The 20,108-nt window shown below is 36.2% G+C and overlaps 1 protein-coding gene across 1 annotated transcript in view; it reads right to left on the reverse strand.

Annotated features, from left to right (window-relative positions):
- Positions 1-18,586, reverse strand: part of PTPN20 (protein tyrosine phosphatase non-receptor type 20) — a 50,734-nt gene extending 32,148 nt beyond the window's left edge. Inside the window, exons 1-3 of the mRNA XM_061161325.1 lie at positions 18,553-18,586; positions 9,740-9,936; positions 1,614-1,714 (exon numbers count right to left, since the gene is read on the reverse strand). Coding sequence (XP_061017308.1) covers positions 1,614-1,714; positions 9,740-9,936; positions 18,553-18,586 — 332 coding nt within the window. The remainder of the gene's footprint in view (positions 1-1,613; positions 1,715-9,739; positions 9,937-18,552) is intronic.
- Between the last annotated feature and the right edge of the window lie 1,522 nt (positions 18,587-20,108).

The raw sequence follows: 20,108 nt of genomic DNA on the forward strand, positions 1-20,108 counted from the left end.
AAATTCTCCCTTAAAAGGAAATTTAAGTGTTATACTTGCCCATCAACTTCAGGATAAACTCAGGCTCCCCACTGAACTCATAAATTCAGGAGGCTAATAGTCTCACCCTTGCCTACTTTTCTGTCCTAATCTCTATTAATTTCCTTTATATACTTTATGCCTCAGCCTTAACAAAGTAAATGTCTTCCTTTTGTTTCTGAGGGTAACAACAGGTTTCTAACTCTTTGTTCCTCCCCCTTTTCTTGAGTTACTGTAAACATCTACTTGTTCTCCATTTCCTACCAGTTATCTCACCATCAAGCCTCCTTCTTGATAGATGACAGATAGATAGATGACTGACAGACAGATAGGAAGATGCAAAAAGACTCCATCTGTGCTTCGTTTTCATTCTAACAGACTGAATAAATGTGTACTCCTTGGTTTTACATATATTCAGTTCATTCAAACTATGGCCCACATTATATATTCTATTCTGCCTCTCATCTTCCCAAGCTTCCTGGCATTCCAATTAACGTATACCCTATAACTCTTGACACATAACATTTCTCACCAATAATAAGATATTTTCATGGCTCCTTATTTTTGCTCAGACTTCTTCCCACAGCTTGAAATTTTCTTCCCTTGCTTTTCACCTGCTGAATCTCTGTTTATTTAAGATCCCAAATCCAACCAAAATATCTTTTCCTCAAAGCAGCTGGTAGAGAACTCTCCCCCTTGCAAAGTTTTCTGTTTTCTGTACCCACAATCCTTGGACTCTGATTCTATAACAATATTTACTACTGTATTTAACTTTGTCTTTTATGTGTCTGGGCTCCAACTATAAACTACAGAACAAGAACTATTAATATTTTGTATTTGTATACAGTGCTTAGTATGTAATTAGTATCTAATAATTAGTATATATTAGTAACATATAATATTATCTCAAAACTTTCAAATTAATGTTATTTATTATTCATTTAATGCACTTCTGAAAGTTGTTTATACAACTGTATACTATACACATTATTATGCAGTGCTCTTCCAGTGACTGTAGCTAACATTACTTACAAACCTCCAAGAAAATATAACTCGATAAAATATTTTCTTATTTAATGTCTTTGTACATAACACCTAAATTTGAATATTTTATAAGCATTAAAGTTGCTGTTTCTTTCGTTTCTAATAGAAATTTACTTTTTCTTCAAGTTTTTTAATTTTTTTCATATATAGTATTCACCATTCTAATAGTTCCATTTCTAGTATACATTATTTTCTTTCTGGAAACATGTAATGTCTTATAAAACTTAGTTGTGTACTAAGCTTTACCTTACTTCAAGTACACTGCCCCATCCAAGAACTCCAAACACACTTACAAAGGTTTCGGAACTGGGTAATTGTTGAGATGATAGAGAAACTGAATTCTTTAGGAATACCTTTTTCTTGTGTTAATAGCATATTTATGAGGTCATAAATACAACCTATTTCTAGATAAGTCAGATTGTACTTACTACAAAGTACTATATTTTTAAAATTAATCAAACATTTTAGGGCCATTATTCAGCCTCCACTGAAAGATCTAGCTATGAATATGAATAAGCAGAAAACTTACTAAATAATCATATGAATTATACCTTTCAGCCTCATCTTTAAACTGATCTTCAGAATCATCACTATGTTGGAAATCTTGAAGAAAGACTTTTAGCTTCCTTGAGTTAACTTCATTTTGAAAAACCTATAGGCGTATGAAAAAAAATTACAGCTATATTTTAGGAATCAACAGTTTAAGAGAAAATGATTTTTATAGCTTCTCAAGAAGAGCAATAAGGTCTTCAATAATAGAATTAAATCACAATCATGGTGTGATTTCTACTCTTAGAAAATCACTTGAAATGTATATCTCCCTTTAAATATTTTCCAATCCATCAAAACAGCATGTAGAGTACCATGCACAAATAAATTATTTCTATTGAATCACCCAAGTTTTAATCTTCCAAGTTATTTTCCAGAAGTTCATAAAAAGAAAGCTTATTTTTCTTTAAAAAAAAAAAGATTATTATTGCAGCCCAGAGGAGATTCTTATAATGAGTGCTTATCTCATTTAGCTTATTGTTAATATAAGGTTACTAACACACTATTTATCTTTATTTCAGTGCTTATGTAATTTAATCCAGTAACTCTAGGTATATCTCTGCCATGAAATTTTGTACTACTAAATGGACTTTAGTCCACATTGTTGACTTTGCCCTGTCCTGTACAGTACCCAGACCACTGGTAAATAAATTGAATATAATTAAAGGAAAAAATAACCTTAAAATAAAGATTCAGTAATCAATATTTTGGCCCTCAATTCTGCTTCAATTAACCCACTCATCTGACAGTTCTTTTCTGGGGTCCAAATACATCCAGATACTGTTCTAAGTGCTACAGATAAAACACTGAATAAGAGGCATGATGTGTTCTGTCCTTGTGAAATGTATGCATTCTCATGGGGAAAGAGAAAATACACAAGCAAACATATAAAAGCCACACCTGTGATAAACAATAATGCAGTAACAAACTATGGTGATACTTAATCACCATGTACCTAAAAAATAGAAGGAAAGTTAGACAAAGAGACAGGAAAGCATCCTGAGCAAAAGGAATAGCAGGTCCAAAGTCCAGAAGGCCTGCCATGGTCTGGACTCTGCCTAATTTTCCACCCTCAGCTCCCACCTATTTCTTATGCAGCATCTCCAGCCATATACTGTGTTATGTCTTGTCATCTTTTTTGAAGTGTCTTTTGATTATTCTTATTTTGTGAAACATTAATCCTTTCCCCTCTTCTTAGTCCATATTCATGTGTATGTGTTTTGCCTAATTCCATGAAACTTCCTAGACTTGAAATACTTCCTGTGGGTATATATATGCTTGTGGACATATGTGCAGCTGACATTCTAGAACATGGACACAAGCACAATCAATTTTAAATGCAAGATGTTAATGGAATAACTACCTAGAACTCTTATCAAGCACATTCGTTTTGCAGGATAAGTCAAAAAATGTAACTGATTAAGTTTTAACTTCACATAAATAACCACTAGTGGAGGTGACGGAATCCCCGCTGAGCTATTTTAAATCTTAAAAGAGGATGCTGTTAAAGTGCTGCACTCAATATGTCAGCAAATTTGCAAAACTCAGCACTGGTCACAGGACTGGAAAAGGTCAGAAGGGCAAGGTCAAAGAATATTCAAACTACCCTAAATTGTATTCGCTTCACATACTAGTACGGTTATGCTCAAAACCCTTCAAGCTAGGCTTCAGCAGGTCATGAACTGAGAACGTCCAGAAGTACAAGCCGGGTTTAGAAAAGGCAGAGGAACCAGAGATCAAACTGGCAACATTTGTCGGATCATGGAGAAAATAAGGGAATTCCAGAAAAATACCTACTTCTGCTTCATTGACTACAGAAAGCCTTTCACTGTGAGGATCACAACAAACCGTGGAAAAATCTTAGAGGTGGGAATACCATATCACCTTACCAGTCTCCTAAGAAACCTGTATGCAGATCTAGAAGCAACAGTAAGAACTGGAATGGAAAAACAGACTAGTTCAAAATTGGGAAAGGAGTACAAGTCTGTTTATCATCACCCTGCTTATTTAACTTATATGCAGAGTACATCATGGGAAAATGCCAGACTGGATAAATCACAAGCTGGTCTGGTTGGAGATAGACAGGGAAGTCTGGCGTTCTGAAGTCCACGGGGTCACAGAGAATTGGACATGACTGACTGAACTGAACTGAACTGCATCACTAGCCAGTCCCTGAATTCATCACGCTGTGATTTCACTAGTAAATGGGATTTTATCTTTTTCTGCCACACCTTCACCTCAAATTTTCAAAAAAAAACCCTTTCAGTACAACCTATCACCACTGTCTGGCTGTTGTATGTGAGTCTTTAGTCTTAGCACTTCAAAGCACTATTTTTCCTCTGGGAATAACCAATTGTACCCGCACCATAAATTGCACAGACCATTCTATCCACAATACCACCTGTCATAGAAAAAGTTCCCATATATGCATAGGTCATCTTCTGTAATCTCTAAGCAGTTTCATCTGTCTTATTTGCCACTTCCTAAATTACTACCACATTTCCTCAACTCTTAAGGTTTATAATGAGTCTTGATAATCTGCAGTTATCTCGGTTCTCATTCCACCACATATACACTTTGTCTTCCTTTCCTAATACTGCATATTTTTGGCCTTCTGTTTCCCCAAGTAAGTTTGATTCAGCTGATTAAATCTCTCTCTCCCTCAGCTACAAACACACAAAATTTGAAATCTGTATTAAAACTAGGTTAAATTAACTTTGTAATTTAAATTAAGAAAAACTGTTATCTTCATTATATTAAGTCTTATTATCCATTAATATGATATCAGTTCAGTTCAGTTACTCAGTCATGTCTGACTCTGCGACCCCATGAACTGCAGCACGCCAGGATTCCCTGTCCATCAACAACTCCCAGAGTTTTCTCAAACTCATGTCCATCAAGTCGCTGATGTCATCCAACCATCTCATCCTCTGTCATCCCCTTCTCCTCCTGCCTTCAATATTTCTCAGCCTCAGGGTCTTTTCAAATGAGTCAGCTCTTCGCATCAGGTGGCCAAAGTATTGGAGTTTCAGCTTCAACATCAGTCCTTCCAATGAACATTCAGGACTGATTTCCTTCAGGATGGACTGGTTGGATCTCCTTGCAGTCCAAAGGATTCTCAAGAGTCTTCTCCAACATCACAGTTCAAAAGCATCAATTCTTTGGCACTCAGCCTTCTTTATAGTCCAGTTCTCACCTCTATACATGACTACTGGAAAAACCATAACTTTGACTAGATGGATTTTTGTTGGCAAAGTAATGTCTCTGCTTTTTAATATGCTTTCTACGTTGGTCATAACTTTTCTGCCAAGGAGCAAGCGTCTTTTTATTTAATGGCCACAGTCACCATCTGCAGTGATTTTGGAGCCTAGAAAAATAAAGTCTGTCACTGTTTCCACTGTTTCCCCATCTATTTGCTATGAAGTGATGGGACCGGATTCCATGATCTTAGTTTCCTGAATGTTGAGCTTTAAGCCAACTTTTTCACTCTACTCTTTCACTTTCATCAAGAGGCTCTTTAGTTCTTCACTTTCTCGCATAAGGGTGGTATCATCTGCATTTCTGAGGTTATTGATATTTCTCCCGGCAATCTTGATTCCAGCTTGCGCTTCTTCCAGCCCAGCATTTCTCATGATGTACTCTGCATATAAATTAAATAAGCAGGGTGATAATATACAGCTTTGACGTACTCCTTATCCCATTTGGAACCAGTCTGCAGTTCCACATCCAGTTCTAACTGTTGCTTCCTGACCTGCATACAGATTTCTCAGGAAGCAGGTCAGGTGGTCTGGTATTTCCATCTCTTGAAGAATTTTTCACAGTTTATTGTGATCCAGTCAAAGGCTTTGGAATAGTCAATAATGCAAAAGTAGATAATCTTCTGAAATTCTCTTGTTTTTATGATGATCCAATGGATGTTGGAATTTTGATCTCTGGTTTCTCTGCCTTTTCTAAAACCAGCTTGAACATCTGGAAGTTCACAGTTCACCTATTGTTGAAGCATGGCTTGGAGAATTTTGAGCATTACTCTGCTAGCATGTGAGATGAGTGCAATTGTGTGGTAGTTTGAGCATTCTTTGGCACTGCCTTTCTTAGGGATTGGAATGAAAACTGACCTTTTCCAGTCCTGTGGCCACTGCTGAGTTCTCCAAATTTGCTGGCATATTGAGTGCAGCACTTTCACAGCATCATCTTTTAGGATTTGAAATAGCTCAACTGGAATTCCATTACCTCCATTAGCTTTGTTCGTAGTGAAGCTTCCTAAGGCCCACTTGACTTCACATTCCAGGATGTCTGGCTCCAGGTGAGTGATCACACAATTGTGATTATCTGGGCTGTGAAGATCTTTTTTGTATAGTTCTTCTGTGTATTCTTACTACATCTTCTTAATATCTTCTGTTAGATCCACACTGCTTCTGTTAGGTTCATACCATTTCTGTCTTTATTGAGCCCATCTTTGCATGAAATGTTCCCTTGGTATCTGTAAATTTTTTTAAGAGACCTCTAGTCTTTCCCATTCCATTGTTTTCCTCTATTTCTTTGCAATGATCACTGAGAATGGCTTTCTTATCTCTCCTTGCTATTGTTTATGCTAAGCATTGTGCAGAGAGAACTCACTGGTCATAGCAAACACCCTCTTCCAACAACACAAGAGAAGACTCTATGCATGGACATCACCAGATGGTCAACACTGAAATCAGATTGATTATATCTTTGCAGCCAAAGATGGAGAAGCTCTATACAGTCAGCAAAAACAAGACTGGGAGCTGACTGTGGCTCAGATCATGAACTCCTTATTGCCAAATTCAGACTTAAATTGAAGAAAGTAGGGAAAACCACTAGACCATTCATGTATGACCTAAACCAAATCCCTAACGATTATACAGCAGAAGTGAGAAATAGATTTAAGGGACTAGATCTGATAGACAGAGTGCCTGATGAATTATGAACAAAGGTTTGTGACATTGTACACAAGACAGGGATCAAGACCAATTCCAAGAAAAAAAAATGCAAAAAAGAAATGGGGCCATGCTTACACATTGACAAGATCCCTCCCATCTCCAACAAGACATGCTAAAAAACCATTTGTATTAAACTCATTTGCTAAGAAAAAGTGACATAACCTGAGTGAGAAGTCCCAGCATAATTTAAACCTGAGATATACTTCAAGCCATGCTTCAAAATAAACTAGATTATATTTATCAAAGAAGCAAACTGTTCTAGATAGCTGTAATTCAAATAAAGCTCACTCAAGACTCTAACATGTCTTTGATGGAATGAAATGTGATTTGGTTAACAATGCCAAGAAGGCACAAAGAGAAATACTTTAAATTATCAAGATGCCAGGTCTTTTTGGAGAGTGCTCTTTTTGTCAAATTATTATCAAAGAAAAAATTGAATATATTTTTCCAAGGAGCCTAAGTTAACTGTTGTGCACTACATATGCCAAAGATTTATGAGTGAAACTTGAAAATAGTCATGCTAAGAGATTGAAGCCTGGTTTCTAGTCTTTTTTCTGTGACTTGAAGAGCTGTATGATCACAGACAAATCATTTCAGCTTCCTGGGACTTAGTTTTTCACCTTTAAAATCAGTGTTGGAATAAAAATTTATTTATCTATCTACTAAATGTAATCATCAACACACAAGTCTATGAAGTCTAAACTATTCCTAAGAACAGCATCATAACTGAAAGGTTATCAAGTCACTATAACACCAAATTAATTCATGAAGTGTAAGCAAGGCAAATTCTAATAAAACTAGCTGATTTTCACAACATATTCTAAAAACACCCAGAAGTATTCTAAGATATTCTTCTCTAAAAGGAAACTTTAAAGAGTATCATAACTCATCCTAGAAAAGTCAAGTCATAAAATACAGAGGAAAAATCCAAACCATAAAATATACTCAGTTCCTCAAAAAAATCATAAACGTTTTTCTTAAATAGATAATTTTTTAAAAATTTGAAAAATAAGATATATTCAGTCAAGTATAGTTATGTAAAGGATCTACTCAAGACATTCTATGAAGTTTCTCACTTCCAAATATTTCTCCAAGTAGAAAATCATTCAGATCAGAGAAGAGTGTCAACAGCGGGACTGAGAACCCTGGATTACACTAAGAAAGACTGCCAGCCACAAATGTCATGGTTGCTTTGATGTGGCCATCTTACATGTCACAGAGGAATGGATAGACTTCTACATAAGAGAACAATCAAACTACATGATTTTTTTCAAAGCAGGAGCACAACTGCCAGCCCTGAGTGGCAGTGGCAATCAGATTGGGAAAGTAGGGGAGACAGTTCCTGCTCTTGGTACTGATTTTTATCTCTATTAATTCTGGAACCTACTGGAAGTGAATATTAGGACAGTAACATGATGGAAGTCCCAAAGCTCCAATAGATTAGATAAGAAAAAAATGCAAGGCACCCACAAGATGAAAATGTATTTCCCTTTTCATAAAGGACAGAAACGGTATGGACCTAACAGAAGCAAAGATATTAAGAAAAGGTGGCAAGAATACACAGAAGAACTATACAAAAGAGATCTTAATGACCCAGATAACCATGATGGTGTGATCACTCACCTACAGCCAGACATCCTGGAGTCCAAAGTCAAGTGGGCCTTAGAGAACATCACTGCGAACAAAGCTAGCAGAGGTGACGGAATTCCAGCTGAGCTGTTTAAAATCCTAAAAGATGATGCTGTGAAAGTACTGCGCTCAATATGCCAGCAAATTTGGAGAACTCAGCAGTGGCCACAGGACTGGAAAAGGTCAGTTTTCATTCCAATCCCTAAGAAAGGCAATGCCAAAGAAATGTTTAAACTACCGCACAATTGCAATCATCTCACACGCTAGCAGAGTAATGCTCAAAATTCTCCAAGGCGGGTTTCAACAGTATGTGAACTGTGAATTTCCAAATGTTCAAGCTGGATTTTAAAAAGTCAGAGGAATCAGAGATCAAATTGCCAACATCCACTGGATCACAGAAAAGCAAGAGAGTTCCAGAAAACCATCTACTTCTGCTTTATTGACTATGCCAAATCCTTTGACTGTGTGGATCACAACAAACTGGAAAATTCTTAAAAATATGGGAATACTAGGCCACCTTACTTGCTTCTTGAGAAACCTGTATGCAGGTCAAGAAGCAACAGTTAGAACCAGACATGGAACAATGGACTGGTTCCAAATTGGGAAAAGAGTACATCAAGGCTGTACACTGTCACCCTCCTTATTTAACTTATATGCAGAGTACACAATGAGAAATGCTGAGCTGGATAAAGCACAAGCTGGAAGCAGGATTGCCAGGAGAAATATCAATAACCTCAGGTATGCAGACAACCCTATCCTTATGGCAGAAAGCAAAGAGGAACTAAAGAGCCTCTTGATGAAAGTGAAAGAGGAGAGTGAAAAAACTGGCTTAAAACTCAACATTCAAAAAACTAAGATCATAGCATCTGGTCCCATCACTTCATGGCAAATAGATGGGGAAACAATGGAAACAGTGATTGACTTTATTTCCTTGGGCTCCAAAACCACTGCAGATGATGACTGTAGCCATGAAATTAAAAGACACTTGCTCCTTGGAAGAAAGGCTATGACCAACCTAGACAGCATATTAAAAAGCAGAGACAATACTTTGCCAAAAAAGGTCTGTCTAGTCAAAGCTATGGTTTGTCCAATAGTCACATGTGGTTGTGAGAGCTGGACTGGAAATAAGGCAGAGCACTGAAGAACTGATGCCTTCAAACTGTGGTGCTGGAGAAGACTCCTGAGAGTCCCTTGAACAGCAAGGAGATCAAATCAACCCTGAATACTCGTTGGAAGGACTGATGCTAAAGCTGAAACCTCAGTATTTTGGTCATCTCATGGGAACAGCTGACTCATTGGAAAAGTCCCTGATGCTGGGAAAGATCTACACAGGAGAAGAGGTTGTCAAAGGATGAGATGGCTGGATGGCATCACTGATGCAATGACATGAACTTGGGCAAACTTCAGGAGATGGTGAGGGAGAAGAAGGCCTGGTGTGCTGCAGTCCATGGGGTCGCAAAGAGTCAGACATGATTGGATAACTGAACAACAACAACAACATAGCCAATTAGCAGAGATCCCTCTTCTTCTAGGTTTACCTTATAATTCACTAGTCTAGGTGTTGTTTCCTGATTTGATGAATGCGGGTCCTCATGACCTGATGAATAATGCAGGTCTTCATAACTTGATGAATGCAGGTCATCATGACTTGATGAGGGAAGGTCATCATGAGATGATATAGGCAAAGATATAGTCAGGTTTTTCATATCAGAGTCCTTTCCTTTCTGATCTTCTCCTGAACAAAGAAAGGAAAGAAGTGATTAAATGTAAAGGGTTACAGAGGACAGGTTGAAACTTAGTGAGAAAGGTCAAGTTACATGAGGGGAATTTTCATCTACTTTTCCTATTTTAGAGTCACCTCACCTTAATCTCCTATATTAATCACTTTTCTCCTTGCTTTGAAAAAATAACATAGCAAATATGATCCTACCTCTAGGATTTTCCTCAGAAAGTGGATTTTTGAGCAGTCCCTTTGTTCCTGCTTCCATACTACTCAGTAAAGTACTCTTCAGGAAAATTCTGAATATATACCACCTACAGAACCTATGCATTGGGATCTATAGAATTAAACTCTTCTATGTTTCACAGTCTATTTCTTGGATAAAGAATAGTGTGTTATACAAGTCTCATTTTTACATTTCATATTGTTAATAATAAATCAGAAATATGTTAGTGTACATAGAAAGTTGTTTTAGACTTTATTGAAGAATGTCATATGAATCATCCCGAGGATACTCACTGTTGGCATTATTTTAAGATTTTTGGTAATTACTCTGTTAATTTTACTCCACAAAATCTTTCATAGAAACCAAGGAAGTTATTTTTCTCTGATCTTAGAGACTGGTTCCAAATAGGAAAAGGAGTACATCAAGGCTGTATATTGTCACACTGCTTATTTAACTTATATGCAGAGTACACCATGAGAAATGCTGGGCTGGAGGAAGCACAAGCTGGAATCAAGATTGCTGGGAAAAATATCAATAACCTCAGATATGCAGATGACACCACCCTTATACCAGAAAGTGAGGAAGAACTAAAGAGCCTCTTGATGAAAGTGAAAGAGGAGAGTGAAAAAGTTGGCTTAAAGCTCAGCATTCAGAAAACTAAGATCATGGTGCCTGGTCCCATCACTTCATAGCAAATAGATGGGGAAACAGTGGAAACAGTGGCTGACTTTATTTTTCTGGGCTCCAAAATCACTACAGATGGTGACTGCAGCCATGAAATTAAAAGACGCTTACTCCTTGGAAGGAAAGTTATGACCAACCTAGATAGCATATTAAAAAGCAGAGACATTACTTTGCCAACAAAGGTCCATCTAGTCAAGGCTATGGTTTTTCCAGTGGTCATGTATGGATGTGAAAGTTGGACTATAAAGAAAGCTGAGCATTGAAGAATTGATGCTTTTGAACTGTGGTGTTGGAGAAGACTCTTGAGAGTCCCTTGGGCTGCTAGGAGATCCAACTAGTCCATCAGTCCTGGGTGTTCATTGGAAGGACTGATGTTGAAGCTGAAACTCCAATACTTTGGCCACCTGATGCAAAGAGCTGACTCATTTGAAAGAATCCTGATGCTGGGAATGATTGAGGGCAGGAGGAGAAGAGGACGACAGAGGATGGGATGGTTGGATGGCATCACCCACTCGATGGACATGGGTTTGGGTGGACTCCGGGAGTTGGTGATGGACAGGGAGGCCTGGCATGCTGCGGTTCATGGGGTCGCAAAGAGTCGGACACGACTGAGCAACTGAACTGAATTGAAGAACTGAGCACTCAGAGTACTATTTCTTATATGGTAACCTTAAACATTATGATTTAGAAATTTGTAACATAGTATATCAACAAATCAATAATAAAAAGTAAAGCATAGTAAACAAGTACTGTAGAAATGGAAAAATGCATTTCTGAATGTGCCAAAAAAGGAAATCAAATAGAAATTATGAACTATAACATGAATTAATTTTCTAAGTATATATTAAGAAATATCAGTCAAAGACAACATATTAAAACTAATGTGAAGTAGCTAAGGAAGTGTTTAAAGGGGAAATGTATAGTTCAAAAAACAGTTTTTAAAAAAAGAAATGACAAAAATGTGTTTTGTATTCAGTCACAAAGGCCAAGAATAACTGAGGAAATCTCGCAAAACAGAAAGATATCATAAAGAAAAATAACAAATAGAAAATAAGCTAACATAACAGAATAATCAACAAAATCAAAGGTTGTTTCTCTGAAATCAAAGACTTAAAAATACACAAACTTGTTCACTATACTTGATAATAGCAAAAATGAAAAAAAAAAAAGGCACAACCACAAATCCAACTATCATTTTAAGAACTAAGAAGAAAATTCAATTAGACAAACTTGATCAAATGGTAACTTTTATAAAATTATAAATTATCAAAATCTACTCAAGAATATACAGAAAGTCTGAATAGTATAACTATTTAGAAAGTTAAACCAATAATAAAAAGTCTCACATCCTGGAGAAAAAAGGAATCTGAACCCAAACAGATCTCCAGATGATATTTTATCAAATTTCCAATGAACAAAAATCTTTTTCTTATGCAAACTGTTTTAACAAAAATTTTAAGTACTAGTGTTTCATTTATATTAAAAGGTTAGCAAATCTTGATATGAAAACAATGCATGTAAAATACATGTAAGAAAAATTATAAGCCAAATTCAAAAATGAACATAGGTGCAAAAGTCCTAAATAAAATATTACTAAATGATGCAGTGGAAAAAATGCATAGATGAAGATTTATCTCAAGAATTCAAAGTATGCTCAGTTTCACAAAAATCTATCAATGCAAACTGGCATATTAACAAATGTTAACAAAAGAAAGGACAGAAATCCTATTATCATCTTAACATAAAAAGATCATGTGAAAAATTCAATAGTCTTCCAAGGTAGAAACAGAAGAAAACTTCTTTAATTTATAGAAAAGTTTATCTAATCAAAATACTGAACTAACATTATCCTTAATGGCAAAACTTTAGACACATTCTCATTGTTTTAAAGAAAATATAAGAAAGCCTACTACTTGTTTAACATTAAAGACATAATGACTGGGGGAAAAGCAAGTAAATTATTATCTGCAAATATTGTAACTGTCTACATAGAAAATTAAAGAGACTCCAAGGTCAAATACTAGTAGTAATAAGAAAGTCTGACGGAAGAGTTGACATGAGATCAATAAATTAGGACCATTCATAGGCCAACAACCAGATACTGCAAGAAAGGAAAATATATCATTCACAATAGCAATAAAAATACAAGGTAACTAGAAATAGACCAAACCAAAAATATATAGTGAAAATTGCAAAATTTTGTTAAAAGTTACAAAAATAGAATAACCTATATTTCATACAAATGAAAACTCCTATCATAATAATGGTAAGTATCCTCTAAATTAAACCACAGATTCAATGCAAATCCGATAAATATTCAAGCAGGATGTGTGGGGGTATTTGCATGTGTGTGTGTGTAAACAAACTAGGAAACAGAAATCTAAGAGCAGGAAAAACGATTCTGGAAAGGGAGAACAGACTGGGTGTATCTGCCCTATAAGATAGCAATACTTATTATAAGCTAAAGTCATCAAAACAGTGTGAATTGGTGTAAGGATGGAAAAACAGGTCAATATAAAGGAACTGAGATTCAAAAACAGTCTTAAGCATGTAAGAGCATCTGCCATTTGATAACAATGGCAGTGCAGATTAGACTGGGGAAAATACTAAAATAAATGGGGACAACACAGTAATACAAAGGATCATAAGAGACTACTATCAGCAACTATATGCCAACAAAATGGACAACTTGGAAGAAATGGACAAATTCTTAGAAAAGCATAACTTTCCAAAACTGAACCAGGAAGAAATAGAAAATCTTAACAGACCCATCACAAGCACAGAAATCAAAACCGTAATCAAAAATCTTCCAACAAACAAAAGCCCAGGACCAGATGGCTTCACAGCTGAATTCTACCACAAATTTAGAGAAGGGCTAACACCTATCCCACTCAAACTCTTCCAGAAAATTGCAGAGGAAGGTAAACTTCCAAACTCAGTCTATGAGGACACCATCACCCCAATACCAAAACCAAACAGAGATGCCACAAAAAAAGAAAACTACAGGCCAATATCACTGATGAACATAGGTGCAAAAATCCTTAACAAAATTCTAGCAAGTAGAATTCAACAACATACTAAAAAGATCATACATCATGACCAAGTGGGCTTTATCTCAGGGATGCAAGGACTCTTCAGTATTTGCAAATCAATCAATATGATACACCACATTAACAAATTAAAAGATAAAAACCGTATGATTATCTCAATAGATGCAGAGAAAGCCTTTGACAAAACTCAATATTCATTTATGATAAAAACCCTCCAGAAAGCAGGCATAGAAGGAACATACCTCAACATAATAAAAGCCACATTTGATAAACCCACATCAAAATTATCCTCAATGGTGAAAAATTGAAAGCATTTCCCCTAAAGTCAGGAACAAGACAAGGATGCCCACTCTCACCACTACTATTCAACATAGTTTTGGAAGTTTTGGCCACAGCAATCAGAAATAAAAGGAATCCAGATTGGAAAAGAAGAAGTAAAACTCTCACTGTTTGCAGATGACATGATCCTCTACATAGAAAACCCTAAAGACTCCACCAGAAAATTACTAGAGCTAATTAATGAATACAGTAAAGTTGCAGGATATAAAATTAACACACAGAAATCCATACATGAGGCAGGGTGCTCAGGGCTGGTGCACTGGGATGATCCTGAGAGATGGGATGGGGAAGGAGGTGGGAGGGAGGGTCAGGATGGGGAACACATGTACACCCATGGCTGATTCATGTGAATGTATGGCAAAACCACCAGAATATTGTAAAGTAATTAGCCTCCAATTAAAATTTTTAAAAAATTTTTTAAAAAATTAAGTATAGGCTGCACAATACATATCAATACACAAACCAGAAAAATAAAATAAAATAAAATAAAATAAATGGGGCTGGGACAATTGGTTTACCTACCATAAAAGAAAGATCATATCCCTTCCTCACTGCATAAGATCAAAAATCAAAATATACAAAAGGAAAGAGACTCTTTGTATTATTTCAGAGTAGAGACAGATTTTGGAATCATGAAAGCACAGTTTACATAAGAAAAAAACTGATATTTGAATATTCATTTAAAAGTATCAAAAATAAGCATTTACTAGGGGAAAATGATATAACTGATGAAAAAATTTATCTAGGATATATAAAGAATTCTTAAAATTCAATAAGAAGAGCAACCAACTATTACTGATTTGAGAATAGAGAAAATTTACCTCATGTCCTCTGGGAAACTCCTTTAACCACTTAAAAAAAAAAAAAACTGAGCAATAAGATATGGTCCTCTGAATGATGTGGGATAATGTCTAACACTCCTGATAATGAATGTTAAAATTGCACCATAGCTTCCTAAAGCCTTTGACATTGGATATCACTGCCACTATTGTATCATATCAAGATTTAAATAACAGTGAGCTCTTCAAATCTAAGAAGGAGTTTCAAATGCTACGGAAGTCAGTTACATGGAAAAAAATGTCCAGAAGAATTATTAACAAGCAATTCATAGAAGAAGAATACTTAAAGACCAATAAATGTATGAAAAACTGTCCACCATCAGTTAATAAAGAAATGAAAATTAGAATAACCTACCACTGACTTTCACTTCTGCCCATGAGGGATTTAGTGCTACAAAACTTATTCACAACCAGAAAATAGGACAAAACACATGTGACAACAACTTTCAGATATTGTAAGATAAGCCTGGAGTATCTTATCACGCAATCAAGTGATTAAATGCTCAGAAAACAAAAGGATGGGTTATGTCAAAGAGATACAGGAGTCAACCTGAAAGAGCTCCCAAGGGCCCAGACTGGAACAATTTGAACAAAGTAAATAGCATAACTAAATTATAATATAAATTATAAAATATATATGCATGAGTCCATACTGATATAAGCAAATGAATAAATAAATAAGTAGGGGAGTAGAAACAAATCTTCTTTATATGGTAATCCCAAATAATATACATATACTAATATTACTCCCTCTTCTAGGAGGTAGAGCTTCTTGCTCCCTTCCCACCTATGGGAGCAGCCTTATTTTTTGATCTCTTGAATATTTCTCTCCTCTTCTGATGCCACTAACCATTGTCCAAGTTGTCACCATTTGTCTTAATTACTGCCACTGCCTCTTAACAAGCCTGCTATTTTCACACTTACTATCCATCCAATACATCCTCAACACTGAAATGAGAGAAATAACAGATAACAGAAACAGACATATAGGAGTTCTAGATGTTGGCATGAACAAAGACTTTTAAAGTAATATGTTTAAAGCATAGTCGGAACAAATGAAAATCTAGGACAGGAGCTTAATGAAAGATTTCTGTGCTTTAAAAGGAACACAACAGAAGCAACCTACAGTAAACGTCCAGCAAAAGAGGAATGGATAAAGAAGATGTGGCACATGTATAAGACGGAGTATTACCATCTTTATTACCACTTATTACATCTTATTATATTTATTACATCTTATTACCATTTATTACCAGCCATAAAAAAGGACAAAATAATGCCACTTGTAGCAACATGGAGAGACCTAGAGACTGTCATACTGAGTGAAGTTAGACAGGGAAAGACAAATATCATATGATATTGCTTATATGTGGGAATCTAAAAAAAGGGTACAAATGAACTTATCCACAAAACGGAAATAGAGCATGTAGAAAACAAACGTATGGTTACCTGGAGGTGAGTGGGGGAAGAGGTAAATGGGAAGACTGAGACTGACGATACAGACGACTCTATGTGAGACAGATAGCTAATAGAGACCTACTGCAGAGCACGGGGACCTCCACCCAGCACCGTGCAATGGCCTATACGGGAAAGAATCCAAAAAAGAGTGGATATGTGTATAACCGATTCACTCTGCTGCACCTGAAACTACACAGTACTGCAAATCTACTACACCCCAATACAAATTTTAAAATAGTAAAGTAGTTTGGCTCTTGCTTTGTCTCTCTCTTATTTGGGATTTTAAATTCATCCATATGTCTAGCTTTTCAATTTTACAACACATTCTCTTTCCTTGAGAAAAGAGATAATTCACTAAGTGGCAATAAAGAATAAAACTATAAATTACTATAACATAATGTAGTTCTTTTTGAATAGAGAAAAATACATTCAGAATCTGAACAGTTCTACCAATAAAATATGAGAATTGCTAATTTTACTTTAATTTCTTTCAAGAAAGCACACCCAGTTGGGCCACTTGCATATTAATTTGCAAGTGTCTTAAGAAAATTAATGACAAGTATTCTTCGTATGCTGTTTTTTGTCCTTTGCCCAGATTCTAAAACAAAGTCATGGAGTGCGTAGGATGTAACAGGAAAGAGGCTGAGTCAAATTATATTTTAAAAGATTCCTTTAAAATTTAAATTTCATCGAATAGAAGGTCAGAAGATAATTGATAGAATGGTTAGTGCACAGTTAGCTTAAAATGGGAAAAGTATCAAGCAGATTTTTTAAAAAATCAGGTTACACAAAAGGAAATAAATAATCCTGGACAGTAAACATAGCAATGTAAATTAAAGAAAGCTCAAGGCATCATTTCAAAACAAGTAAATTCACCACGCTTCTTTTTGCTATGATAACACCAAATGTGGTGAGATTACAGTATAACCAATATGTTGCTGGCAATGTGATTTAAACTCTTCTAATAATAAAAATTAATACAAAATTCAGATCCATCAGCTCAAGAATCCCCATCTGGAGAATTTATCCAAAAGAATAAATTGGGTTTCCCAGGTGGCACTAGTGGTAAAGAACCCGCCTGCCAATGCAGGAGACATAAGAGATGCGGGTTCGACCCCTGGGTCAGGAAGATCCCCTTGAGGAGGGCATGGCGACCCACTCCAGTATTTTTGCCTGAAGAATTCCATGCACAAAAGAGCCTAACAGGCTACCGTCCGTGGGACTGCAAAGAGTTGGACAAGACTGAAGCGACTTAGCACACATCCTAAAGAAAGAACAAAAGCTATAAATATTATTAATAAATCAATAGTAGTATTTATAATCAAAGGGAACAAAAACTGAAAACAACATACATGTTATGAATAAGTAATATCACAATGAGAAAGAAAGCGGCCTCCAGGCCTTTCAGATTGCAAACAGGACCAGAATACTTCTGGAGTCAGAACTGCAAGGCTAGAACAGCAGCCTATGTAGAGCTCTGGCTTAAACCTCTAGCGGGAGGGAGCAACACCCACACTGATTACAGGGAGGCAGCGTAGAAGAGCAACCAGGGGCTAAGCTGAACAAGGAAAGAATGAAAAAAGGTACAAAAGAAATGTTGAAAACTGATGGGAAGCTACTAATGTGTGAGGCACGCACAACAATGACAACATGGGTCAGCTGGAGACAGTTAGCATCTAATGAAAACACTGCATTAGTATTATATACAAAATCCTTCTTCTTCATGTTTTTGTGGTTTTATATACTTCCTAAAGTACATAGGTATTTCTGCAATACATATATATTATACCTACAATCAGAAATAAACATTATTTAATCAGAGTAAAATAAAACATAGGAGTCTAATCCTTGCTATTCTCAGCACGGTGGCTTGTTAAGAGATGCAGAACCTTGGGCCCCACCACAGACCCAGTGAATCAGAATGCGCAGGTTAACAAATTCACAGATGGTTCATACATATTTACAGTCTGAGAAGCACTGCTCTAACTCTCCTGCTCCCCGCACCCACCACAGTGCACAGTGCATAAGAACCTACCAGACTCTGCTGCAGCATTTTCCGGTGAAGACATGTCGTCATTCCCAAAAGAGATGGGTAAAAGGTTTCTCCAGGTACTGAGCCTTGTGTTCTGAGAGTTAGACAGACGGTCTAATTAATATCCTGGGGCTGGCACACAATTGTTTTTCACCTAGTCAAACATACAGTGTAAAGGAATTTTAGACAACTCAGGTTCTCAGTTTTGACATATTATTACTCATTTATTTAGTCACTGTTATTCAGCAAATTGAAGGCTGGGAGGAGAAGGGGACAACAGAGGATGAAATGGTTGGATGGCATCACTGACGCGATCAATGGACATGAGTTTGAGTAAGCTCTGGGAGTTGGTGATGGACAGGGAAGCCTGGCATGCTGCAGTCCATGGGGTCACAAAGAGTTGGACACAACTGAATGACTGAACTGAACTGATTCAGCGAATTAATTCTTTTATGCCAAACTTATTCTGAATTAGGTGCTGCGGACTCATTATTGAAGGATAAAAATTAAGTTCAGAGCCTATCTTCAAGGAGTTCATTTACAACCTATAAAAAGTCCTCACATAGGATAAACATTTTTTTCTCTTCTACTCTTTGCCATAGTAGGCCTGTAAGATGATGTTATATTGTTCCTATTGGTTAAAATCTAGAGGGTTTTTTGTTTGTTTTTTTGGTCTGGAGACTTTTATCAGACTTTTATTAGTTTACTTGCAAATGAAATAAAGTGAAAGTGTTAGTTGCTAAGTCATGTCTGACTCTTTGCCAGCCCATGAACCATAACCTGCCAGGCTCCTCTCTGGAACACTAGGGTAAGTTGCCATTTCCTACACCAGGGGATCTCCCCGACCCAGGGATCGAACACTTATCTTCTGCACTGCAGGCAGATTCTTTACCATTCCACCACAGAAATAAGGTTACCATAACTGAACCTAAAAGTTATTATTTTGAAATATATATTTTAAAACTTTGTGGTACAGTATGTTAAGAGTAATTATTTAAAACATGGGAGTAAGGCAAAATCATAGGTGGCATATCCTTTCAACGTTATATGAGGATGGTGTTTAAAAGGCCCTCCCAAGGATTATTTAATTATATAAAGAGATTGTACTTTGTACAACTCATTATTTACTGTTGATTCAAAGTCCTAGACTTAGTAAGAATACATGTTAACCTATAAATTTTCATCCTGTAGGGATACAAATAATTTCCGTCTGGATGAAAAAAGATAATACCAAAGATTATAATTTATTGTCCTGTTGGACATAAACCAGGCATTTAAAATCTGACCTAGCAATCTTACTCTAATACTTGTTCAAAATACTTATAAAGACCTAGACCCTCAAAATGTTCTCAGAACCACCTTTGTCACCTTCCCGGTTGCTTCACTAATAAATAAACGGAATAAAATCCTTAACATGGTTGCATTTCAAATTTTAATGAGTTACATTTTAAATTTTTTGAAAATTCTACTTTTATGAAGGGGTTCGGGTAGATTTCTTCTTTTTAAAAGAACAGCAGGACTTCCCTAGAAGGTCAGTGGTTCAGATTCTACACTTCTAA

Source organism: Dama dama, chromosome 15 (assembly GCF_033118175.1).
Source record: "Dama dama isolate Ldn47 chromosome 15, ASM3311817v1, whole genome shotgun sequence".
NCBI lineage: Eukaryota > Metazoa > Chordata > Mammalia > Artiodactyla > Cervidae > Dama > Dama dama.